The sequence below is a fragment of the Artemia franciscana genome, chromosome 19 (genome assembly GCF_032884065.1).
Source record: "Artemia franciscana chromosome 19, ASM3288406v1, whole genome shotgun sequence".
Lineage (NCBI taxonomy): Eukaryota > Metazoa > Arthropoda > Branchiopoda > Anostraca > Artemiidae > Artemia > Artemia franciscana.
In genome coordinates, this window is record NC_088881.1 from 31,758,086 (window position 1) to 31,785,929 (window position 27,844).

Consider the following 27,844-nt stretch of genomic DNA (forward strand, 5'->3'; position numbering starts at 1 on the left):
TTAGTTTTTTTGTCCCGGTCGTCATTTATATCCCCCTGTTTCCCCCGGGTCGTCATTTATACTCCCTGTGTCCCGGTGCTTTGTTGATTGCTAATCGAACATTCCTTTTGTCCTGGTCGCTTTCTCTTTGAGTGTCGTCATTTATTTTTTTCTTTTTTAGTTCTTTTAGTTTTTACCTTTTTTAGTTTTTTTTAGTTTTTAGTTTTTTTAGTTTTTTACCTTTTTTTAGTTTTTTTAGTTTTTTTTAGTTTTTTAGCTTTTTTATTTTTTTTATTAGTTTTTAGTTTTTTTGTAGTTTTTGCCTTTTTTTTAGTTTTTTTAGTTTTTTAGCTTTTTTATTAGTTTTTAGTTTTTTTTGTAGTTTTTGCCTTTTTTTAGTTTTTTTAGTTTTTTAGCTTTTTTATTTTTTTTATTAGTTTTTAGTTTTTTTTGTAGTTTTTGCCTTTTTTTAGTTTTTTCAGTTTTGACGTCACCTGATCCAGTTTTTTCAGGTGACGTCACCTGACACATCCATCCATCCATCCACAGACAACTTATTTTTATATATATAGATATTTTTTTATTAGTTTTTAGTTTTTTTTGTAGTTTTTGCCTTTTTTTTCTCTTTGAGTGTCGTCATTTATTAGTTTTTTCCTTTTTTTTTTTAGTTTTTTATTGGTTTTTACCTTTATTTTAGCTTATTTTTCAGTTTTTTCCTTTTTTTTAGTTTTTTTTATTTTTTATTTTTTTTAGTTTTTTACCTTTTTTTAGTTTTTTTAGTTTTTTAGCTTTTTTACTTTTTTTATTAGTTTTTAGTTTTTTTGTAGTTTTTGCCTTTTTTTAGTTTTTTCAGTTTTTTTTTTAGTTTTTTATTGGTTTTTACCTTTATAGTTTTTTTTAGTTTTTTAGCTTTTTTATTTTTTTTATTAGTTTTTAGTTTTTTTTGTAGTTTTTGCCTTTTTTTAGTTTTTTCAGTTTTGACGTCACCTGATCCAGTTTTTTCAGGTGACGTCACCTGACACATCCATCCATCCATCCACAGACAACTTATTTTTATATATATAGATATATATATATATATATCTATCTATATTCACAGGTGGGACACAGGTGGGACATGCAACATATAATTGTCCATGGGAAAAACAATCCGTATTCAGATCTATACCTCATTATTCTAATGATGTGTCCCTGTGTCCCGGTCGTCATTTATATTCCCTGTGTCCCGTTTGTCATTTGTGTCCCGGTGTCCCAGTTTGAAATTTCTCTTAGAGTGTCCCGGTCGTCATTTATATTCCCTGTGTCCCGGTGTCCTGGTCGTCATTTATGTCCCGGTGTCCCGGTCTGTAATTTCTATTCGAACAATCCCTGTGTCCCGGTCGTCATTTATATATCCCGCCTGTGCCCCTGGCGTCCCCGTTGTAGTTGTGTCCCTGTGTCCCGGTCGTCATTTATATTCCCTGTGTCCCGGTTGTGATTTGTGTCCGGGTGTCCCAGGCTGTAATTTCTCTTTGAGGTTCCCGGTCGTCATTTATATTCCCTGTGTCCCGGTCGTCATTTGTGTCCCGGTGTCCCGGTATGTAATTTCAACAGTTGACAAACATGACGTCAGTCGACAAACAACTTCATGGCGCATACAGCTCAATCCTTATAATGACGTGAGTCGACACACAAACATGACGTCACTCGACACACACACACACAGACAACTTATTTTTATATAGATAGATAGATTAACGACAATATTGCATATGTATGGACCCTTCTTTCTAGTTGATTGTGTTTGGTTGTACGGTTTGTCCAAGGTGATTTGATGGGTGAGTAGGATTAAGGCCTCAGTCAAGTACTTGTCTGTCTTAATTAATAAAGTAGGAAAAGTTTTTTTCGCTGAATACCTACCTTTTTACACATTATGTATATTACTAACTATACAACTAAGATCGATCAATGCATTTAAGCAAGAACACAGAAAGGGAAAGGAGAGGGAGAGCGAAATTTCCTCTTTAAAATTAAAAAAAAAGAGAGAGAGAGAGAGAGAGAGAGAGAGAGAGAGAGAGAGAGAGTTTTAAGTGGTTTTTTTCCGGGAATATTGAGGGGTATGTGGGACTAAAACAAAAGACACAAACGAGGGGGAGAGCAAGATTTCCTCTTTTTAAAATGATACTTGGGTATATAAAGCTATTGAATTAGCCCAGTGGGAGAAAGAGTTGGAGACAGATCATGAGTGAGAGAGAGTTGTTAAGATAAAACTTTCAGGGTAAATCTAGGGGAATGTGGAACTAAAACAAGAGACACAAAGGGGGGAGAGCAAAATTCGTCTTTTTAAAATAATACTTGGTTAAATATGGATATTGGATTAACACAGTGGAAGAAAGAGTTGGAGACCGATCATAAGTCCGAGAGAGAAAGTTGTTAAGTTGAAACTTTCAGGGTATATTGAGGTGCATGTGGAACTAAACAAAAGGTACAAAGGGCGAAGAGCGAAATTTCCTCTTTTTAAAATGGTATTTGGTAAAAATTTATATTGGATTAGCACAGTGGGAGAAAGAGTTAAAGACAGATCATGAGCGAGAGAGTTTTTAAGTTGAAACTTTCAGGGAATATTGAGAGGTATGTGGAACTAAAACAAAATACACAAAGGAGAGGGGAGAGCGAGAGTTCCTCTTTTTAAAGGGATACTAGGGCAAATATGGACATAAGACTAGCACAGAGGGAAAAAGAGTTGGAGACAGATCATGAGTGTGAGAGAGAGAGAGTTTCAAGTTGAAGCTTTCATGGAATATTGAGGGGTATGTGGAACAAACTATTGTCACATGTTTTCACAACTAATGTCAAACTAAACCAAAAGACATTACGTGCACCCAGCATGTCAAAAGGGAGCGCCTGCAATATCTCAGGAATGCTTAAAGGTATAAAGTTGACACTTTCAGGGGATGTTGAACTATATCAAAAGAAACTACGTATATTTATTTTCTCAAAAGAGGTATCTGTAATACCTCAGTAAACCTTAGGGTATTTGGTTGAAAATAGAGATTTAGTTAGAACTAAACCAAAAGACGTTATGTGCATAAAGGATGTCAAAAGATCCGCAATATCTCAGGGATAGTTAGGAGTATTAAGTTAAACCTTTCATTGGATGCCGAACTAAATCGAGACCCAATGTGCATCCAAGTTGTCAAAAGGGTAAATCTGCAACATTTCAGAAACAAAAATATTGACGAAGACCACGCTGCTAAAAAAGCTAAAATACTAAAAAAACTAAAAAAAAGGCAAAAACTACAAAAAAAACTAAAAACTAATAAAAAAGCTAAAAAACTAAAAAAACTAAAAAAAGGCAAAAACTACAAAAAAAACTAAAAACTAATAAAAAAAATAAAAAAGCTAAAAAACTAAAAACACTAAAAAAACTAAAAAAAAGGTAAAAAACTAAAAAAACTAAAAACTAAAAAAAAACTAAAAAAAAGGAAAAAACTGAAAAATAAGCTAAAATAAAGGTAAAAACCAATAAAAAACTACAAAAAAAACTAAAAACTAATAAAAAAAGTAAAAAAGCTAAAAAACTAAAAAAAAATAAAAAAACTAAAAAAAGGTAAAAAACTAAAAAAAATAAAAAATAAAAAAAAACTAAAAAAAAGGAAAAAACTGAAAAATAAGCTAAAATAAAGGTAAAAACCAATAAAAAACTAAAAAGAAAAAAAGGAAAAAACTAAAAAAAAATTTCATCTAAAAATAAAAAAAACTAAAAAAGGTAAAAACTAAAAGAACTAAAAAAGAAAAAAATAAATGACGACACTCAAAGAGAAAGCGACCAGGACAAAAGGAATGTTCGAAAAAAAAAATAAAAAACCTAAAAAACTAAAAAAAATAAAAAAAGGCAAAAACTACAAAAAAAACTAAAAACTAATAAAAAAGCTAAAAAACTAAAAAAAACTAAAAAAAAGGCAAAAACTACAAAAAAAAACTAAAAACTAATAAAAAAAATAAAAAAGCTAAAAAACTAAAAAAACTAAAAAACTAAAAAAAAGGTAAAAAACTAAAAAAACTAAAAACTAAAAAAAAATAAAAAAAGGAAAAAACTGAAAAATAAGCTAAAATAAAGGTAAAAACCAATAAAAAACTAAAAAAAAAAACTGAAAAAACTAAAAAAAGGCAAAAACTACAAAAAAACTAAAAACTAAGAAAAAAAGTAAAAAAGCTAAAAAACTAAAAAAACTGAAAAAACTAAAAAAAGGTAAAAAACTAAAAAAAATAAAAAATAAAAAAAAATAAAAAAAAGGAAAAAACTGAAAAATAAGCTAAAATAAAGGTAAAAACCAATAAAAAACTAAAAAGAAAAAAAGGAAAAAACTAAAAAAAAATTTCATCTAAAAATAAAAAAAACTAAAAAAGGTAAAAACTAAAAGAACTAAAAAAGAAAAAAATAAATGACGACACTCAAAGAGAAAGCGACCAGGACAAAAGGAATGTTCGAAAAAAAAATAAAAAACCTAAAAAACTAAAAAAAATAAAAAAAGGCAAAAACTACAAAAAAAACTAAAAACTAATAAAAAAGCTAAAAAACTAAAAAAAACTAAAAAAAGGCAAAAACTACAAAAAAAAACTAAAAACTAATAAAAAAAATAAAAAAGCTAAAAAACTAAAAAAACTAAAAAACTAAAAAAAGGTAAAAAACTAAAAAAACTAAAAACTAAAAAAAAATAAAAAAAGGAAAAAACTGAAAAATAAGCTAAAATAAAGGTAAAAACCAATAAAAAACTAAAAAAAAAAACTGAAAAAACTAAAAAAAGGCAAAAACTACAAAAAAACTAAAAACTAAGAAAAAAAGTAAAAAAGCTAAAAAACTAAAAAAACTAAAAAAAGGTAAAAAACTAAAAAAAATAAAAAATAAAAAAAAATAAAAAAAAGGAAAAAACTGAAAAATAAGCTAAAATAAAGGTAAAAACCAATAAAAAACTACAAAGAAAAAAAGGAAAAAACTAAAAAAAAATTTCATCTAAAAATAAAAAAAAATAAAAAAGGTAAAAACTAAAAGAACTAAAAAAGAAAAAAATAAATGACGACACTCAAAGAGAAAGCGACCAGGACAAAAGGAATGTTCGATTAGCAATCAACAAAGCACCGGGACACAGGGAGTATAAATGACGACCAGGACATAAGTAAAAAAAAAACTAACAAAACTAAAAAGAAGGTAAAAACTACAAAAAAAAACTAAAAAGAAAAAAAAACTAAAAACTAATAAAAAAACTAAAAAATCTAAAAATCTAAATAAACTAAAAGAGAAAAAAAAAGGAAAAAAATAAAAGAGAAAAACAAAACTAAAAAACGAATGTATATACAGACCGGGACACCGGGATACAAATGACGACCGGGACACAGGGAATATAAATGACGACCGGGACACAGGGACACAACTACAACGGGGACACCGGGGGAAACAGGGGGATATAAATGACGACCGGGACACCGGGACAGGGAATGGTCGATTAGCAATCACCATCAACAAAGCTCAAGGGCAATCATTAGAATCATGAGGTATAGATCTGAATACAGATTGTTTTCCCATGGACCATTATATGTTGCATGTTCAAGAGTCGGTAAACCTGACAATCTATTTATATGCAAAGACAATGGGACAGCAAAGAATGTTGTATATTCGCAAGTTTTACGTAGTTAAAACCATATATATATATATATATATATATATATATATATATATATATATATATATATATATATATATATATATATATATATATATATATGTATATATATATGTATATATATATATATATATATATATATATATATATATATATATATATATATATATATATATATATATATATATATATATATATATATATATATATATATATATATATATATATATATATATATATATATATATATATATATATATATATATATATACATATATATATATATATATATATATATATATATATATATATATATATATATATATATATATATATATATATATATATATATTCACAGGTGGGATATAGGGACACAACTACAATGGCGCGTAACTATTATGGCGCGTAACGACTTACGCGCGCGGGGGGGCTTGGGGTTGGGGCGCGAAGCGCCCCCACCAACTAGGTGTTGGGGTGGCGCGAAGCGCCACCCCAACAGCTAGTATATATATAAAAATAAGTTGTCTGTGTGTTATGTCTGTCGAGTGACGTCATGTCATCATGTCGTCATGTTTGTTATGACGATGACGTCATTAAAGGTATTTAAGAAAATCGTTCAAAGACAAATTTTTAATTGTAAGAAGATCGTGGACGGAAAAATGTTTAATTGTAAAATGGCTGAAGAACCTACAATGGCAACAGCCGAGGAAGCTGCTCAAAGAGTCTATGCCAAAAAACTTGTGGCTGATAGAGAAAGTAAGAAAAGAAAGCGTGCCGACGAATCACAAGAACAGCAATAAAACAGGCTTGCGGCTGATAGAGAATCTGTCGAGTGACGTCATTATATGACGTCTGAATTATTTCATCATATACCAATTCAAAAACGAATGTATTCAAGCCGAAGTAGCTGAGTTGGTAAAGCGTTATGTTCCAGGTTCCAGGTCCGAGAGGTTCCAGGTTCGAACCTTGGCTTTAGCATTAATACAAAAGAAGAAAAAAAATAAAAAAGGTAAAAACTACAAAACAACTAAAAAGAAAATACTAAAAAAACTAAAAAAGCTAAAAAACTAAAAAAGAACTAAAAAAAAGGTAAAAACTACAAAAAAACTAAAAAGAAAAAAAACTAATAAAAAAAACTAAAAAAACTAAAAACTGAAAAAGAAAAAAAAACAAAAAAGGAAAAAAACTGAAAAATAAAGGAGAAAAAGAAAACTAAAAACCGGGACACAGGGAACATAAATGACGACAGGGACACTCAAAGAGAAATTACAGACTGGGACACAAATAACGACCGGGAGATATAAATGACGACCGGGACAGTCAAAGATAAATTACAGACCGGAACACCGAGACACAGGGAATATAAGTGACGACTTGGGCGCTCAAAAAGAAATTACAGACTGGGACACTGGGACACAAATGACGACCGGGACCCAGGGACACAACTACAAGGGGGATGCCGAGGGCACAGGGGGATATATAAATGACGACGGGGACACAGGGAATGTTCGATTAGCAATCACCATCAACAAAGCTCAAGGGCAATCATTAGAATAATCAGGTATAGATCTGAATACGGATTGTTTTTCCCATGGACCCATTTTCCCATTTTCCCAATTTTATGTTGCATGTTCAAGAGTCGGTAAACCTGACAATCTATTTATATGCACAGACAATGGGACATCGAAGAATGTTGTATTCGCAAGTTTTACGTAGTTAAAAACACACATATATATCATGAAAAGAGAAATCACCAATGCAACAGCACAAAAACATAAAAAAAAAAAAAAAAAAGGAGACAGAAGGAGAAAAGGAAGACTGTTTTCCTAAATTAGTGATTAATATAGACCAGCACTTGAATGAGGCCTTAACCCTACTCATCCATACAATCACATAGGTCAAACAGCATAGCCACACACAATCAACCATAAAGAATAATCCATGGACAGGCAGTCATGTCGTCAATAAGTATAAGTCGTCATTTACCAAACTATAGAAAAAATAATATAGACAAATAATTCAGAGGCAACACCCAACATAAGGGCTCATCAGGAGAATACACTGGCCTATATAGGGTTTCGCCACTCTAAATTCTCTACCTAGCACAGTGTTGTGGCTACCACAGAATATCCATGGCATCCCCGCGTCAGGTATCACCCCCAAAATACATGTCTATGAAAAAAACAGCAAATGTAAAACAACCAAGTAAAACCAAAACAAGCTTATCCTGTTAATATATCCCTCCCTTTAGCAACAATAGGTAAACTAAATATTATAAATTTTACCAAATCACAAATATTAACACATTGCAAAAAACCTGAATGAACTAAACAATTATATAATTCATCTTTACCATGTGGCTAATTTTTTAAAAATTCCGCTCAAATAGAAACACAATTCAAAATAAATGGCGCTGTGACAACATTTCTCGAACCTCCGAAATTAGTCAAAAATTTCTTTAAGTATTTCTAGATAATTCTTTTGATATTTATTTAAAAGTTCGTTATAATGAAAACTAATTTTTTTAAATTGCCAAGTTAATTTATTTGCAGAAAAACCTCTTGATATCAATTTTTGGCTTAAGATTTTACATCTATTTTTAAAATCAATATAATTACTACAAATCCTTGCATAACGAAGTAACTGTGAGAAAAACGCTGAATATGTGATATTTGAGTGTATATTACTTTCAGGGAATGGGAAACTAATCGCTTCAAAATCAAAATCATCCGTTTTATTATACATTTTAAAACTTAATTTATTATTAACACAAATATTAATATTTAAATCTAAGAAATGATCTTCATGACCAGCGCCATGACTAGGCTCAAGAATAAGCTCTGATGGATATATATTTTTAGAAATATCAATGAAATCCTTACAATTTAAGACCAAAATATCATCTAAATATCTTTTATTATTTGACAAAGCATGTTTTAAATTAATTGGATTATTCTTATCCATCATATATTTATATTCTAGTTGACTTAAAAACAAGTCAGCTATAAATGGGCTGGCATTCCCCCCCATGGGAATTCCCATAATTTGCTTGTACAAATCACCCCCAAATCTTATATAAGTATTGTATAAAACAAATTCCAATAACTCAAAAATCATATCCAAGCTGTAACATCTCAAGTTAACTGTAGTATTAAAGCAGTTTGTCCATATGGCTTTTTTATTATAACTGTCTATTTTTAAGAACCTTTTACTAGATAAGAGGAAAGATTTCTTTATAACAGTTTTTAAATTATCTAACACTAAATTGAGTGATAAATTAGTATACATTGTCGCAAAATCGAAAGACTCAATTCTTTTAGCTGAAACCATTGTTAAAGAATCTATCACCTGCAGTGAATTATTAACACTCCAATATGGATTAAAATTCGAAAATTTTTTAATACCAGAACAATAGGTTTTAAGTTTATTTACAATTTCCTTTAAAATTAAAGAGAGGTCAGTAGCAGCAATGCGGGTTGGACATTTAGCTGCTCCAGCAATAAACCGTGGTTTAGGGGGATTCTTATGAAATTTTACAGTCCAATATAGGAAAGGGAACTTTTTATCATTGTCATTTATTTTAATATTAAAATTTTTAAAAAGTATTTCTTCAGTCTTTTCAATTAAATTCTCATCCTCTATATTTACCTTTTCATAAACATTAGTTGTGCCTAACTCCCTTTTTAAGATATCACAATACAGCTTCTGACAAATTATGGCAAAATTATTATTAGCTTTATCCACTGGCACAATTACAAATTCATTCTTTAGATTAGCAATTGCTTGTTTAATCTTCGCATTATAAAATAATGATTTAGTGTTACTATTTTTTAAGTTAGAATATATTTTATTTCTTACTCTACTAATAATTAAATTCTTCCAACTTTGAAAACTCTCTTTATTTTTATTCTCTTTCTTACACCACTTATCAATAAATAAATCAAAATCATTTTCCAAGCCATCAAGAACACTCGATGGTTTCAGATGATGAGAAAGACGGAAATTTGCCCCTTTATTCATTATAATTTGAAGATCATCTTGCTTTATTATTGACAAGTCCCCTGTTATAACATGTTTGTAAGTAGGATTTACAAATGGGCCAAGTTGCTTACAATTACAAACCGGTTTCCAATTTATATCGCTATCTAGTTTTTTTAGTATTAAATTATAATTAAAAATAATTTGCCCAATAGTTTTTGAAAATTTATAAGTTAAAACTGGACTATCATTATAATTTAAATTACTAGGAAGGGCCTGTTTCACATGCCGCTGATTTAAAATTTCTGGTAAATTAATATCTTCAATCTGCTTACAAGTAAAATTAATAGGTAAATATAATCTGTTATCCTTATTACTAATCTTATCGAACTTTTTCTTTTTTGAAATAAATTTCGTTTTAGATAGAATGCAAATTGTATCACATATTACTTTAAAATTATAATCAAGAGCTGTATTATTCTTCACAATCCAGAAAAGTTTGATTAAATTCCTCTTGGATAAATTATTTAGACACTTTATTACAGAAATCATACCCCTAGATTCAAGTAGCTGGCATAGATCTATAGAAAGCATATGTACATCTAATTCATTTTTTCTATTATTTTTCCTATGTCCTCTCGATCGTTTTTTACGTTTGGTAGGACAAGTAAAAGAAGGATGGTCCATAAAACCATCAATACATTTAACAACAACATGAGACATGTCACCATATTTTGCTACACGATCATTTAACCCAAAAGGATAAGCTGTACCAAGAGTATGGATCCAGAAATCCTCCTGTTTACGTAGTCTATTATTCTTCTCTTCTTTATTTAAATTTTCTAATTCTAAATTTTCTAAAATTGTGACAGTTATATCTGATATGGAACATTTACCATTACTACAATGTTGAACTAGATAGTTATTAGTTTTTTCATTATTAACTGTTGTCTTGTGTCCAGAAAATCTTTTATATATATTATTGGTTGTTTCCCCCACATATTGTAGGCAGCATTTATTACATTCTAATAGGTAAATTACATTGGTTGTTCTACAATTAACATTACCACGTAACTTGCATGCAAAATTTTTATTATACAATGTACTTTTAACAGAAGTCCGTGGGACAAAATGATCTTGGCAAAGAAAACAACGACTCTTACACTTACTAACTTTCAAAAAATCGTTCCGAGTTCCGAGGCTAATATTTGTGTTTTGTTGCATAAAAAGTTATTGAAAATAAATCCAAAACAAACCAACATCCAAATCCAAAATCCAACAATCAAAGTCCAGAAAACATGCCAAGGTCAATAGGTCAATAGGTCAATAAATACATAAGCAAAAAGATGAAAGAACATGAAATTTGCACAAGTGCCATCTCACCAATAATTAACAATATCAGGTTAAAAACCTGGACCAGGGTAAAGGTCTGTCGGGGAGAAAACTAAAAAAAATTTCTCCACCAGCACTGGATCCAACCTGGAATAATATCATGAAAAGAGAAATCACCAATGCTACAGCACAAACACAAAAAAAAAAAAAAAAAAAAAAAAGGAGACAGAAGGAGAAAAGGAAGACTGTTTTCCTAAATTAGTGATTAATATAGACCAGCACTTGAATGAGGCCTTAACCCTACTCATCCATACAATCACATAGGTCAAACAGCATAGCCACACACAATCAACCATAAAGAATAATCCATGGACAGGCAGTCATGTCGTCAATAAGTATAAGTCGTCATTTACCAAACTATAGAAAAAATAATATAGACAAATAATTCAGAGGCAACACCCAACATAAGGGCTCATCAGGAGAATACACTGGCCTATATAGGGTTTCGCCACTCTAAATTCTCTACCCAGCACAGTGTTGTGGCTACCACAGAATATCCATGGCATCCCCGCGTCAGGTATCACCCCCAAAATACATGTCTATGAAAAAAACAGCAAATGTAAAACAACCAAGTAAAACCAAAACAAGCTTATCCTGTTAATATATCCCTCCCTTTAGCAACAATAGGTAAACTAAATATTATAAATTTTACCAAATCACAAATATTAACACATTGCAAAAAACCTGAATGAACTAAACAATTATATAATTCATCTTTACCATGTGGTAAAGATTTGAGTGTCCCGGTCGTCATTTATATTCCCTGTGTCCCGGTCGTCATTTGTGTCCCGGTCTGTAATTTCTATTCGAACAATCCCTGTGTCCCGGTCGTCATTTAAGTATCCCGCCTGTGCCCCGGCGTCCCCGTTGTAGTTGTGTCCCTGTGTCCCGGTCGTCATTTATATTCCCTGTGTCCCGGTCGTGATTTGTGTCCGGGTGTCCCAGTCTGTAATTTCTCTTTGAGGTTCCCGGTCATCACTTATATTCCCTCTGTCTCGGTCGTCATTTGTGTCCCGGTCTGTAATTTCTCTTTGAGTGTTTTTTCTTTTTAGTTTTTTTTAGTTTTTTACCTTTTTTCTTTTTTCAGTTTTCTTTTACTTCTTTATTTTTCAGCGTCACTATGAAGTACATATCGACGAACCTTTGTTTTTTTAACTTAAATCTGGTAGGCATTGATGACCTTATCCAAGTCAAAATCCCAAACCCAATCATCATCGCTGTCATTTTCAGTTTTGATATGTTTTGACTCTCGCTGTCCAGGTGGATTTTCATCTAACTGCGCGGTTTTGCGTTCTTTAGCCGCAAGCCTGTTTCCTTGCTGTTCTTGTGATTCCTCGGAACGCTTTCTTTTCTTACTTTCTCTATCAGCAGCAAGTTTTTTGGCATAAACTCTTTGAGCAGCTTCCTCGGCTGTTGCCATTGTAGGTTCTTCAGTCATTTTACAATTAAACATTTTTCCGTGAACAAATGTCTTAAATACCGTTAATGACGTCACCGTCAAAGCAAAAATGACGACAACTAATTTCATGACGTCAGTCAACACAGAAACATGACGTCACCTGATCCACAGACAGACAGACAACTTATTTTTATATATATAGATATATATATATATCTTTCTATATTCACAGGTGGGACACAGGGACACAACTACAATGGCGCGTAACGACTTACGCGCGCGGGGGCTTGGGGGGCGCGAAGCGCCCCCACAAAACTAGGTGTTTGGGTGGCGCGAAGCGCCACCCCAACAGATAGTATATATATATATATATATATATATATATATATATATATATATATATATATATATATATATATATATATATATATATATATATATATATATATATATATATATATATATATATATATATATATATATATATATATATATATATATATATACATATATATATATATATATATATATATATATATATATATATATATATATATATATATATATATATATATATATAATGTATATATATATATATATATATATATATATATATATATATATATATATATATATATATATATATATATATACATATATATATATATATATATATATATATATATATATATATATACATACATATATATATATATATATATATATATATATATATATATATATATATATATATATATAATGTATATATATATATATATATATATATATATATATATATATATATATATATATATATATATATACATATATATATATATATATATATATATATATATATATATACATACATATATATATATATATATATATATATATATATATATATATATATATATATATATATATATATATATGCATATATATATATATATATATATATATATATATATATATATATATACATACACATATATATATATATATATATATATATATATATATATATATATATATATATATATATATATATATATAATGTATATATATATATATATATATATATATATATATATATATATATATATATATATATATAAATGAACTTACATCAAACTGTGAGAATTAAAACTAAATAATTAAAACAATTTTTAAACTTTTTTTTTTAAATAGCCCCAGCATCCTTATTTCAACGAAGTTCAACCAGGACTGGCGAAAAGAATGAAATGAGAATATAAACTCATTCAAACTAAAGAGAACAAAGTGATTAGATGCAATTTCTTAGAGCCAACCTTGCTTTGTTTAGTAAGACGGCCCTTGGACATAGGGCCGAAATATCCACAGAACTGATTTCCACTGTCTTGAAAAGATTTTCCCTATTGTCTCTACTTTGTATTTGTATCTCAGAAACAGCTATGGATTTCAGGGGGTGTTGAACTGCATCAATGGGCACCTATTTGTGATATTCCATTATCAGTTGAGGGCATTTAGTTGAAAGTTTCAGGTATGTTGAACGTATGTTGAAAAAAATTATGTCCTATGATAATTTCAAACTTAAAATGAACAGATATTACTATCAATGAGTAAACAAAACACAAAAGGAACGGCAATTAGAATAAGTAATCACATTACTTATTAGACTATTTCACTTTATGTGAGACTAGTGTAGACTGTTCAGGGTTGCCATCCAGTGAAAAAAATCACTAGATTTTAGTGATTTTCTTCAATAACCTAGAGATAATGTGCTGGTTAAGTGATTTTTTTTTCTTTAGACAGCATAAGAAATCATTGGAAATAGTGATACGTCACTAGGGGTGGCAACCCTGAGACTTTTACACCCGTTCTAGTTTCCCATTGCTGGGTACAGCAACAAAAAGAAAGCATTAATGGACTGGCACGCCCTAAACAGGATGTAAAGATAGGTTATTAACCGGTGAATAACCTGCACCGGTTATTCCGTTTTCTGGGAGCTTTATGAAGCAATCAATTTGAAAAGGAAGCCATGACGTTTACCAAGAAAGATAAAGTAGCTTCTAAAAAATTTCAGTAAAAAAGGTCAAACGAGGAGAAATTTTTGCTATACAATTTCTGGCACTTGTGTCTTATAGCCACTACACTCAAGTTCTGTCGAGAAGTGAAGTTTGATTAATGCTAATGAAATAAAACAAAATATGATGAGAATATAATATAATCAAGTATAAAAATAAAATCAACAAAACAGGTTCCCACCGAGCCGAAGCTGATATTGTCTGGTATAAAGACCATAAAAACCAGTTATTGTCTTATGTTCGCGATACAAGATCTTGAGTGTGGTGGCTATAGGACACAAGTACCACAATTTACTTTAAATTAGAGCTGATAGAAGAGTAAAAAAATTGTGCTGATAAACGCTTTTCAAAACAATAAGTTGCCATTTAAATTTCTCACTTCTGTGGCAGAAGTATGACGTTTAAATTAAGAAAACACATATTTTGGTAGTCACGGCTAATCACGTCAAAAACGAAAAAATCGCTAAGAGAGAAGCGAGGACAATAACAGCCAGTGAAAATACAAGAAAATACCCTTCAATTATAAAAAAAAAATAACTTAAAAAACATAGCAAAAAACACCTTAAGAAGGTGTGATACTCCTTTAAACGTCTAGTTATCTTTGGAAATCAACGAATTGCTAATGTTTATATTTCTAAGACAGCATTGTCAAATTTGAATAATTACAGTTGTTAATTCATTTTCCCAGTCCTGCGTGGCAACATTGACAGAAATGTGGCACTACCCTAAACATTTATTTATCTTGAAACAGTTAAAAGAAACGTCAGCTTCCAAGGCACACATTTTGTACCACATTTATAATTATAATTATTTTAATTTATATTAATTATAATTATATATAATTATATCAATTTAATTATAATCTATAATTTATTAAGCCGACATTTTTTGTAGGCTATATTACTAAAAAACAGATAAAAGCCCGAAGGACAACATAAAAACCAAACCTCAAAACAAACACTAAAACTAATATAGGACCCTTTCCAAACAACGATGAAACAATGAATATTATCCTGCACTGAGGACGATTGAGCGGAAGTCTCAACCGAAATATTTGTATAATTTTTCTTTGTTTTTCACTGGCTATTATTGTCCTCCTTTCAATCTTCTTTGGAAGTTTTTCGTTTTTATATTCTCACTAACTGAAATCTGGAAGTAAGGATGAGCAAGAGTCAGGTAGCAAACATTAGCTAATGTAGACTGCTAACTGCTAACTATCTCCCAGTATTCCGTCTCAGTGTTTCAGGAAACGTCGAATGGTGACGACTCTTAGCCTAATCTTAGCTGAATTTTTTTTTTGCAGTAACGGGTTTAATACTCGTTTAGTTTTATTTTCATGTTTCAACGCAGTTATTAGAGTGAGGTTTTTTTTCTAATCATTTTTTCGAAGCCTATCCAGAGGTCTATACAGTTTAGAAAAGTACATTGGGATTTTGGATCAGAGAAATTTTCGAGTGCGGCTTGGTTCAAAATAAAAAGAAATACATTATAACATTTCTAATTTTCGCGTATTCGGGGGGTGCTTTAAGCTTTTTTCCCTGTAATTTATAAATATACTAGCAATACCAAGAGGTCCACATAGTTTTGAAAAATAGGTGGGGACGGGGGATCAGAGAAATTTTCGAGCAAGGCCTGGTTCAAAATAAACAGAAAAACGTTATCATATTTCTAATATTTGATTATCATGGGCAGTGCTTTATACTTTTTTCTCTGTAATTTTTAAATATATTAGTCCTAGACCCAGAGATTTACATAACATAGAAAAATAGGTGGGGATGGAAGATCAGAGGAATTTTCATGTAAGGGTAGGTTCAAAAACGAGATACATTATCAAATGATAATTATCATTCTTTTGGGGGGATGATTTCTAGCATGGACAGATTATCAATTGATCTGGCAATCTGTAACAGAGATCTAGCAATGCACAAATGAACAGATTAAACTTGACTTACCTTTACAAAATTATCAGGGAACATTCCTCTTGTATTCCCAAGGGTTCCTTCCCACCATCCTCCATCCATTTTTATGACATCTCTAATAACATCTCCTCTTCGTATAGTTAGTTCATCGTCAGCTTTAGCAACATAGTCGAACAGGACCAAGACTTCCGCTAAAAAAAAGTATTTGCGTTTTAATATACTTACATCTTAAATAAGGGTATTTGCTAAAAAAAATAAATAAGGGTAAATAAGCTAAAAAAGGGTATTTGCGTTATAATATACTTACAAAAATACTTCAAAAATTAATTATTTTAGTTAAAAATACTTCAATTTTTCTATTTTTTCCGAATTAACAGGCCCCCCACTCCCCCCCCCAGATGGTCAAATCGGGAAAACGACTACCTCTAAATTAATCTGGTCGGGTCCCTGATACGCCTGCCAAATTTCATCGTCCTAGCTTACCTGGAAGTGCCTAAAGTAGCAAAACCAGGACCAACAGACTGACAGAATTTGTGATTGCTATGTCACTTGGTTAATACCTTAATATTCAAGTGCCATAAAAACAGTAAAAAAAAAGACAAATTATTCAGAGGCAACAACCCAACACAAGTAGGAATTTTTTTCGAGGGGGGGGGGCAAAACCTTCGAAACAGCAGATATAAAGTAGCACTTTTTTTATTTAGTAATTCAAAAAGCATATATATTGGAAAATGCAGATTAACTTTAATCTCTAGTATTGTAGCGGATTGGGGGAAGAAGACTGAAGCCTCAAAAGTACGTTTTAGGCTCAAGTTATGTTCATAGCGATTTAGAACCAGTGTTTAATCTATTATATCCCACTGAAAGGGAAATTTTAGGGTTAACAGTGCGATATGGGTGCTGTGGGGGGGGGGGGGTAGTTCTTCAATTGCAAAAACGTAGATTTTAAGGAAAAATGATTGTTTCCAAAATTGATCCATTAAAAGCTGTACTTTATCCTGAAAAGGGGGGATAAACGCCCTAATATCAAGGATAATTCTATTTTGCTGTGGAAAGCAAACTCTCTTTACAAAAAAAAAAAATAACAGTACAATTGCTAATTACTTCAAAGAGGTAGAAAGTTAGACAGAAAATGGGTTAACAATTGGGCAGTGACTTTACCGGATAATTGCATGCCGTAAAATCCCCCAAAAAAGGCTTCACACATGTATCTAGATTCTTAATAAATGTCCTACTTTTGCCAGAAATCCCAAGAAACCATGGGCAAATTAAGCATTTCACAAAATTTTGGCAGCAGCTTTGGAATTTTTTCCATACCTAACTCCCCCCACCCTCCCTGACACTTAAATATATAACCCAAATTATATTTCTCATGAGGTTTATTCAATAATATGGAATTATAACCAAATAGTGAGTTTTTAACAGTATTTGTTAATTAAACACAACACACTCAAGAATTATGCTTGGTTTAGATCTCACAAAACCAGTTTCATAGCATAAAAAGACAAGTGATGGATGATAGAATGCACTGGACTTCTAAAATTTGGGCTATATATTTGCACATTAGGGGGGGGGGCAAAAAGTAGGTCAGTACAGTAGCAATACTACCTGGCAGTTTTCATGAACTAGTAAAATTACCTAATCTGATCTAAAGCAAATACCTAAGCTGATCTAAAGTATTGCATGCCGTCAAAGACCTTGTTTTGTTTCTCTCACAGACCATTGAATTGCAGTCTAACACACTTACAACTTTAATAATTGCTTCTTTTTTTCTTTTAGCAAGACATACATCCAGCTTCAAAGTGCCTTGTTCACTGTGGGTACTGCAAGGTATGCAAGGTACTGTGGGTATTGTTCACTGTGGGTACTTGTTCACTGTGGGTACTGCAAGGTATCTGACCAGTATGACACAGTTAAAAACCAAATTGCCAAAAAACACCACTGCTCAGCCTTTCAGATTAAAGGGGAACTCCTAGTGAAAAAACTTTCACTACTTCTAGTGCTCAACTCCTAGTGCTTTCACTAAATTTCCTGTCACTTATTCTGGTAGCATACCTAGTTAAACTCTACCACCCAGTTCAGCAGTTGAGAGCTCATTGTCTGTGCTTGACTTACTTCCTGATTCAGAAAATGAATCAATTAAAAACAGACAATCATATTAACCAAACAGTCAGTAGGTTTTTAAGTGCGTCAGAGTCTAATAATGTGAGCCCTATAGTCATCTCTAACCCTCAACACCAGCCAATCCCCAGAAACGACCCAGAACCAATGGCATCAATTCTGCAGTGAATGTAGAGTCAGACCAGCTAGTGTTAGTTATAAGTATGATAAAGCTCTTCTGCAAAAGCTTCAGAACAAAGGAACATCACATCAAGCTCTGTATTAGAAAATATCAAATCTAGTAGCGGACTTTTTGTTTATATTCATTTGTAGCTTAAGTACACAAAAGTAAATGATCCTTTAGCTCTGAATATTAATGAATGTTTAGAGATTTACATAAAATTGCCACAAAATTGCATTAGCATTAGGATTGTTGCAGTGTATAGAAGTCCTAGTGTTAATGAGTTATCTCTGAGCAATAACGCATATTTATTACAGTATCTTCACAATGTTTCAATGGTTAGTGCAAGGGTATTAGTGGTGGGTGATTTTAGCCTACCTTCCATTGATTAGCTTGGTAATAACAAAATCTCCTGATGATGTTAGTAATATTGAATTCCTACCTTCATTAAGAAAAATGATAACACCATTCTTAAAGTGTCATTAAAATGTTCAGGTGATGATTCTGCTCCTCAAAGACAGATCCTTAATTATAATTACACTAAATGTGAATATGAGTCTCTCCAAAATTTCGTTTTTATCATACCCTGTTAATGAGGTATTTGAGCTGATTCATGAAGCTTTGGTAGTAGGTCAAGACAAGTTTATTCTGACTATTGTTAATAGGCAGTTCTGTAAAAATAGGCAAAGTCTTCCTTGAGACATTCTACAAGCTGTGAGAGGAAAAAACGATACATGGCGTGAGCACATTAGAATAAGAAGCACCGAGTCATGGATAAGATATAAAAGAGCAAGAAATAAAGCAACTAGGCTTCTTCAATCAAATCATGAGGCACTTGAATCTTCTATCATTGTATCTGCTCAAAGTTGCCCAAAAAGGTTTTGGAAATATATAAGAAAAAACCAAACTTCATACTCTTCATCCTCAACTTCATTCACTGACCCAGAAACACAGACAAATACAGACAATGATAATGAAAAAGCTGAACATTTTAATAAACTTTTTCGTCTGTTTTTACATGACCCCACAGTGAAACTTCTACTGATCCCACTTTTTCAACCAATTTCACAATAGACTTTGATGATTCTGATTTTAATGATCAACAAGTTTTTGATGTCTTGAAGCATCTTGACACAACCAAATCACCAGACATTCATGGATTTTCAAACCATATGATCTGCAAACTTGCAATAGTACTCATTGAACCATTGACAAATTTGTATAATCTGTGTCTGGTGTCTGGTGTCTGGTACTTGCCCTTCAGCATGGAAAAAAGCAATAATCAGACCTCTGTATAAAAGTGGCACAAAAACACAATTTAAAAACTGAGCCAATATTAAACACATCAATTTTTTCCAGAATCATAGAAAAACTAATTGTCAAGAGAATACAAAATTATTTTAAATCAAATCTTCTTTGGCATCCATCTCAACACAGTTTTCATAAAAAATGTTCATGTAATACACGGCTTTTGGAAGTAGTTACTGAATTCCATAGAATGGCAGATGAAGGTCTTATGTTTGATTGCATTTATATAGGCTAGAGTTTTCTAAGATGTTTGATAAAAATTCCATTCTGCTTTTACTTCAAAAGTTTGAGGTTTCCCACATTGGTGCCCAAAGATTGAATTGGATTGGTGATTATCTAACAGGCAGGATGCAGAAAGTGATTGTAGGTGATGCTTTATCCTCTGCTGAGATGGTTTTAAGTGGTGTTCCACAAGGTAGTTGTCTTGGTCTGGTGCTTTTGTTGTCCGCCATTCCATGGTTAAAATGTTTGCAAATGACATAAAGCTTTACCACTCCTTGACAAATTCTGATGAAGCTTCATTACTTCAAGAGGACTTGAATGCAGTGCACAATTGGTGTACTGTCAACTCTGTGTTTGTCAACAAAAATAAATGTAACATTGTCCATTACTTTTGCAAAGTAGCTCAAAGTTACCATTATCATCTTGCTGGCCATTCAATTTTAACTGTTGAAAATGTCTGTGAACTTGGTGTTCATTTTGATTCTAGTCTTAGGTTTGACAACTGTCAAAAATGTCTTTAATTAATTTTAACTGTTTTTAATTAATTAAATTAATTATTTTTTTAATTAATTAAATTAAACTTTTAATTAATTTAATTTTAACTGTCGAAAATGTCTGTGAACTTGGTGTTCATTTTGATTCTAGTCTTAGGTTTGACAACTGTCGAAAATGTCTTTAACTAATTTTAACTGTTTTTAATTAATTAAATTAATTATTTTTTTTAATTAATTAAATTTTAACTGTCGAAAATATTTGTGAACTTGGTGTTCATTTTGATTCTAGTCTTAGGTTTGACAACTGTCGAAAATGTCTTTAATTAATTTTAACTGTTTTTAATTAATTAAATTAATTATTTTTTTAAATTAATTAAATTAAACTTTTAATTAATTTGATTTTAACTGTCGAAAATGTCTGTGAACTTGGTGTTCATTTTGATTCTAGTCTTAGGTTTGTAAATTCTGGTTTTAGGTTATTTTTGATTCTAGTTTTAGGTTAATAAATTAATTTAACTAAATTGATTAAACTTTAATTAATTTTAAATTAATTTTAACTGTCGAAAATGTCTGTGAACTTGGTGTTCATTTTGATTCTAGTATTAGGTTTGACAGACATGTCTCTGAAGTAACTCGTAAGGTGAACTATCAGCTATTATGTCTCAAATGCACTTTTTGTAAGTTTATTCTCTGTTAATTCATTGCCATTTATAAATCAACAGTTCAACCTATACTCGAATATTGTTTATCAGTATGGTATCTGTTAAATAAAAAAGACAGAGCAAGGGTTGACAAAATACAGTAAAGATCAACTAAGCTTGTACCACATTTGAAACAATTGCAGTATGCAAACAGACTAAGCAGGCTAGGATTACCAAGTCTTCAATTCCAAAGGGATAGGGTAGACCTTATTAGCATATTCCAAATAGTCAAAGGCCTTGATAATATAAGTATATCCCAGTTCTTCACATTCAATGACAACAATATGACCTGTGATTACCCATTAAATTACACCCTTAACTTTCAAAAAGAAAAATATGCCAACATTCATTTTACAGCTGGGTCTGGAAGCCATGTAATGACCTTCCATCTGAAACATTGCTAATAGATAATATAAAGACATTCAAAATAAAACTAGCTGAAACCCATTTTTACAATAAATCATTTTCATATCCTTTATAGTATTATTTGTCAGTGTTTTTTGTAGTTGTTGATATATTTGTTGTGACAAGATTATAACTTACCACATTTTTGGATTAAAACAAAGGTAGTTTGGCCTCTACAGATTTCCATATTAGGTCTTATCACAATCCATTTTGAGGATTTTTTTTGTCTTTTGTATTACTTGTTCTGTGACCTGTATGTTTTCATAGTGCATTATTTTATACATTTATACATGTGTATTATGTTGTCAGCATTGTCATAACTTTTCTTTAATATGTTTAGTGCTACAAGCTTGATTAAAATTTACCTTATTTTGGTATTAATAATTAAGTGTCTTTGTTTTGCCCATGCTTTGTTGGTTGTCACAAATGTATTAATTGATGCTGATGCATCAGGTGAAACTCTTGTGTTAGCTGGGCATGATGTTTGTAAAGTATTTGATTCTATCATTCATTCTGCTATGCAGCAAAACATGGAGTGAGCCCTTCAAGACATGTATTCTCATCTTAAAGTTTGTCTAATACTTAATCCAATATATAAAGCTGACAGCTGTCATGTCTACACTCCAACCCCTGACATTTTTGTCAACATTGAAAAAGCTACCTGTCAAGGTGCTGTTTCTTCCCCTTCATTCTTCAGTAACAAAGTTCTTGATGCACAGTCAGCTGTTCATCTTTGCTGGTCTTGATTTATCTTTAGTATGTTGTGCAGATGACATTCTGAATTTGAGCTGCACTATACAGCACATTGGCAAGATTTTTGCAATGCTACAATCTGAGTATGCAAAACTAGGTTTTTGGTTCAATACTGAAAAGTCCGAATTGCATTCTTCAATTGCAAAAAAAGTGTCACCTGGGGATATTCCTCTCGGAAATAGTAGGATTAAGCCAGTAGATCATATCAGATATCTTGGTATTTGTATTGGTTGGTCAAAAATGCACCAACTATTGATTCCTCACATTGAATGCAGAGTTGGGTTATCATACATTTCTTTTGTAACAAATAAGTTATGCTTCAACCATCATCTTCTTTCAAAGTTTTTAAACTCTTTTGCTCTACCACACTATCTGTACATATTGCCGTTTTGGAAAATGCTCACAAAATCTGACAAGTCAACAATTTGTTCAGTTTTCTTCTGGTTCGCAAAATATTTTTTATGTTTTCCCCCTTGGAACTGCAACTCTTATCTAGTTGGAAATTTTAGCATTGTTGACCCCATTATAGCTGTGGAAAAGCTAATTTGTACTTATAATTCCCATTTGGTGAAGTTGAACCATCCTTGGTTGTCAGTACTGGCCCAGTAGTTAAGATGTATTTATTGTGTTTTTTTAAGTGTCTGTTTTCACACTTAGTGTGTATTTCTTCTTTTTTTATTTTGTTTAGTGCTACATCTTCTTCTATCTTTGTATGATGGGTTTTCCAATAAATAATAATAATAATAATAAAAGAGAAAGTAGAAGAGAACAAGCTCAAGCAAAATCTTAAAAGGAAAATGATCTTTCCAGTGAAGGCTCTGACATCTCACTGGGTTCCAAAACTGACCAGATGGACATTTGTTATACTGTAGGCAATGAGAATGAAGAAGAGGAGGAAAAGAAGCTAAAGATGCAGCTAAATGAGTGCTATGCTGTAGCATATTATAGCAAACATGATCAACAAGGCTTTTATACTGGAAGTGTGCTTAATTTTCCTGACAAAAATCTTGTTTCCATAAAATATCTTCACTGTCTGAGCCTAGCCAACTATTCATATGGCTGGCCTCAAAAAGGTGAAATTGACAAAGTTGAAAAAAACATCTTTGCCAACCCATTGGAGCTTTCTGGAGCTGGTGTCTTCACTATACCATCATTGCAAATTCAGCATGTCACCAGCCTATACAAAAAGCACACTAGGGCCTGCAAATAATCAAATTTTGATTTCTCAACTCCCTGTCATTCTAATTGGAACTACTTGTTTTTTATACAAATCCCTTTTTTCAGCTTTTTTTTTCAATGATAAAAAAAGAAAGATAAATTAAATTAGACGAAGTTTAGACTTTTTAGTATATTTAGGTGAGTTGGTTGCATGCCCAGGGAGGGAGGGAGGAACCCTATGGTTAAGATTATATAATGAGGAGGCGTGTGGTTGTGTTGAAGAGTGAAGTGGGAGCCATACTGCATGTTAGTGAAGAATCTTTTATGTTTATGGGTCTCAACATGAGTTTTGTTACCAGTGTACTTTAAGTTTAGTTATTTCTTTTAGTTATTCATGTTAGTGAAGAATCTTTTATGTTTATGGGTCTCAACATGAGTTTTGTCACCAGTGTACTTTAAGTTTAGTTATTTCCTTTTTATATTGATGGTCAAATTGGGAAAACAACTATTTCTAATTTAATCTGGTCCAGTCCCTGATACGCTTGCAAAATTTCATTGTCCTAGCTTACCTGGAAGTGCCTAAAGTAGCAAAACCAGGACCGACAGACAGACCCACAGACCGACAGAATTGGCAACTGCTATATGTTACTTGGTTAATACCAAGTGCCATAAAAAAAGCAAGAAGGAGGGGAGGTGGGTATGGTAAAATTCTAGTTAATCGACTTCTTGCTATCTCAGAAAGGGTTTAGGTTAGGAAATGAAACTTTCAGGGATGGGTATACAGGCTAAAGTATGTCCTGGGAAAGTATTTTAAAGTACCCACCTCTACTCCTTCCTCTTGAGGGCCCTAAATATGCCTACATGACAGGTCTATACCTATTGAAATTTTGACAAAACAACATTTTACCTTAATTTTCAGTTACTGATTGCTTTTTCTATGCCTTTAGTTCTGAAAATGCAATTCCTGTTATTTAAGTAGAATTTTGAGTCATATCAATGTTTTTTTTCTTCAAAATTTAGGAAATGCATTTGCATATCTTAAAAACCTTATAAAATGGAATTGAGCAAAGTTATGAAGCTGAAAACAATTTTGTTGTACTTCAATTAAGCAGAAGATCTATTTTGCAAGATTCCACTTTTATATCCCACATATTTTTAAAGGTCATCAAAGGTCAGGGCCCTTTAGAGGGAGAAGGACTAGAGGTAGTTGCTTCAAAATACCTTCCCAAGACATACTTTAATCTATAGATTCATCCCTGAAAGTTTCATTTTCCTAACCTAGACCCTTTCTGAGATAGCAAGAAGTCAATTAACTAGAATTTTACTGTGGGTGCTTCAAAATACCTTCCCAGGACATACTTTAGCCTTTAGACCATCCCTGAAACTTTCACTTTCCTAACCTAACCCATTTCTGAGATAGCCAAAAGTCAATCAAATAGAATTTTAGCAGAGTGGCTTGTCTAAGGTTTTGCACAATATGTATTTATTTTTATTAGGTTAGTGGCTTAGGCTACCCATTTTTACCAGGCAAATATTGTGTTTAGCCACCAAAAATTTTATTGAGTATCAATATTCAACACTTTAAAAGCACACTTGATGAAAAAACCTATTTAGACGGTTATACATACTCATATTAAAAGCTCTGGCCACGAAAAAATTTTCAAATTTTCCAACCAATTTTTGAACAAATAAAGATAAATTTACGCCGCTTCTTCAATAAACGAAGACTGAACGGGAAGTTTTTGCCAAGTTGTTGTCGTAGTCTCGACTATGACCATGACTAAGCCCCGTGTGATTGGCCACTTAAGCAGAATCTAAAAGTGAATGCACACTTCAATTCTTGTATCACGTAGCTAGGGGTTTTCGATTGGGCTTCTTAATAGAAAATATAACAGCCCATATTGGGCAGACTTACAGAAAATAAAATTTAGGATATCTACAAGTCAATAGACTTGTCTATCTGTAAAATCTAGGAAAATTTGTTTCAATTAAAGTGAAATTCGACTTTTGCTTGGACCTTTTAACTTTATAGTATGAAAAAAACTTCATTTTCTTAAAGAGTTAAAGAGGCTGCGTCCCAAAGTCGAACCTTAAAACGTACAGGAATTAGGAGAAGCAGTTGGGGGGCTGCCGCCCCCCAAACCCCCTACTTTTAAAGACTCTTTTGTACAGGTTTTTTGTTGTGGGGGGACTTCATTGTTACTAATTACTAGTTTCGGTGCAATGGTTCTCCTGTCCTCTTGTGTTTAACATTTTTCGAAATTATTCCATTATTCATTCATTTCAATTTTTTGTTAATTAAAAGAGGGCCTTTCCGAAGCCAAGAGCGGGGGGTTAGGGGGGCGGCAGTCCCCCACAACAAAAAACCTGTACAAAAGAGTCTTTAAAAGCGGGGGATTTGGTGGGCGGCAGCCCCCCAACTGCCTCTCCTAATTCCTGTACGTTTTAAGGTTTGACTTTGGGACGCAGCCTCTTTAACTCTTTAAGAAAACGAAGTTTTTTTCATATTATTTCTGTACGTTTTTCTACAATCCATGGTGGATGTAATTTAATAGTTCCTGTACTCCTCGTACAGGAATTAGGAGAGGAAGTTGGGTGGCTGCCATCCCCCAACCCCCCCGCTTTTAAATCATTGTATAAAATGGAAAAAAATATATAGAATGACCGAAATGTTTCTTTTGCTCATAAGAAGCTAATATTCTGTTATCTCTCAAATGATAAGCTGTCCAGGTGTTATCAAAATTATACACTTTTATTTTGATCTTGCGAAAAAGACCGCCCGTAAGGGGCATGAACCCTTGACCTGAGGATTAAAAGTCTCACGCTCTACCGACTGAGCTAACCACTTGCATGTGTGTAAATATAACTTTTAAATAACTTTTAAAAATCTTAAATTAACATGGGCTCTTATGGAGAAATGGGTTAATTAAGTAGCTAATGCGTGGTTTCTGGAAAACAGGGAAGGAGTTATCGGATCGAGCTGAAATTTCGCGGATAAGCTCCTGGGCCATAGAGGACCTTAACTTGTGAATTTCAGCCCGATCGGACAACGTTAAAGGGGTGGGATGGAGTTGGGGGGTCGAAACTTTCGGGTGGTTAAGATTTTCCTACGAAACTTTCAAGGACACTTACTCGGAGAATTCCGGCATCGAATGAGTCTTCGTACACCCAGATCCGATGTCGGCTGTGACCTGTAGGCGTCGAAGAAAAAAAGAACATGAACTTTAAGTGGCTATGCGTGGTTTCTGGAAAACAGGGAAGGAGTTATCGGATCAAGCTGAAATTTCGCGAATAAGCTCCTGGGCCCTAGGGGACCTTTACTTGTGAATTTAAGCCCGATCGGACAACGTTAAAGGGGGGCTGGGGTTGACGGGTTGAAACTTTCGGCCAGATTTTCCCCATGAAGGAAAAGTTGGAGGGGGATGAAATTTGGCAGGTTTCTTAGTTGGAGCTTGGACTACGAAATGCATCCCTCCCCATCCCTCTGCGACCACTGGAACCGAAGATCGCTTAACATTGTCGTGGTTCGCCTCTTTATAGAGGCACGAGTGTGCCTCCTTGATAAACATACTGATTTTCAATTATTTAAATAATGAATATAAGGTTTTAAGCCCATACTTTTTCTTTTTGATACAAATTAGGCTAACCTAGGGTATGTTGCAGAAATCAATTATCGTTAATGATATTTAGTTATTTGTCTTCAGTCTAAATTGGCAAATAGTATCAAATCTGTCTCCTAAAATACTTAAAATGCATAAAAGGGGCTAACATTAGAGAATTTTACAGCATTAAACTAGTAACTGTAAAAAAATTAAAGATAAAAATAAATGTTACTAAATTAGAACGTTAATAATGTTATATCTTGCAAAATTCCAATTTTGTAACTTAAGACTTACATAGAAATCTTTGTCAGCACTACCAATCAATCATTAATTTTAATCATTAATTAATTAATTTATCAATTAATTTATTCAAAAGAAACACAGAAAAGATACAGAACTTTAGACCCCCACTAAGGCTCTTTTGCTTGTGACAGTGGGAAACTAAACATAACATTAAATAATAGTAGCACATATTAACATTGAATCCATTGCAACTGAACCACTTTGTAACTGAACCCCAAGCCACT

The 27,844-nt window shown here is 32.0% G+C and overlaps 1 protein-coding gene across 1 annotated transcript in view; it reads right to left on the minus strand.

Moving 5' to 3' along the window:
* Positions 1–25,457, minus strand: part of LOC136039561 (SH3 domain-containing kinase-binding protein 1-like) — a 124,951-nt gene extending 99,494 nt beyond the window's left edge. Inside the window, exons 1-2 of the mRNA XM_065723402.1 lie at positions 25,344–25,457; positions 16,427–16,584 (exon numbers count right to left, since the gene is read on the minus strand). Coding sequence (XP_065579474.1) covers positions 16,427–16,584; positions 25,344–25,347 — 162 coding nt within the window. The 5' untranslated portion in view covers positions 25,348–25,457. The remainder of the gene's footprint in view (positions 1–16,426; positions 16,585–25,343) is intronic.
* Positions 25,458–27,844: the final 2,387 nt, after the last annotated feature.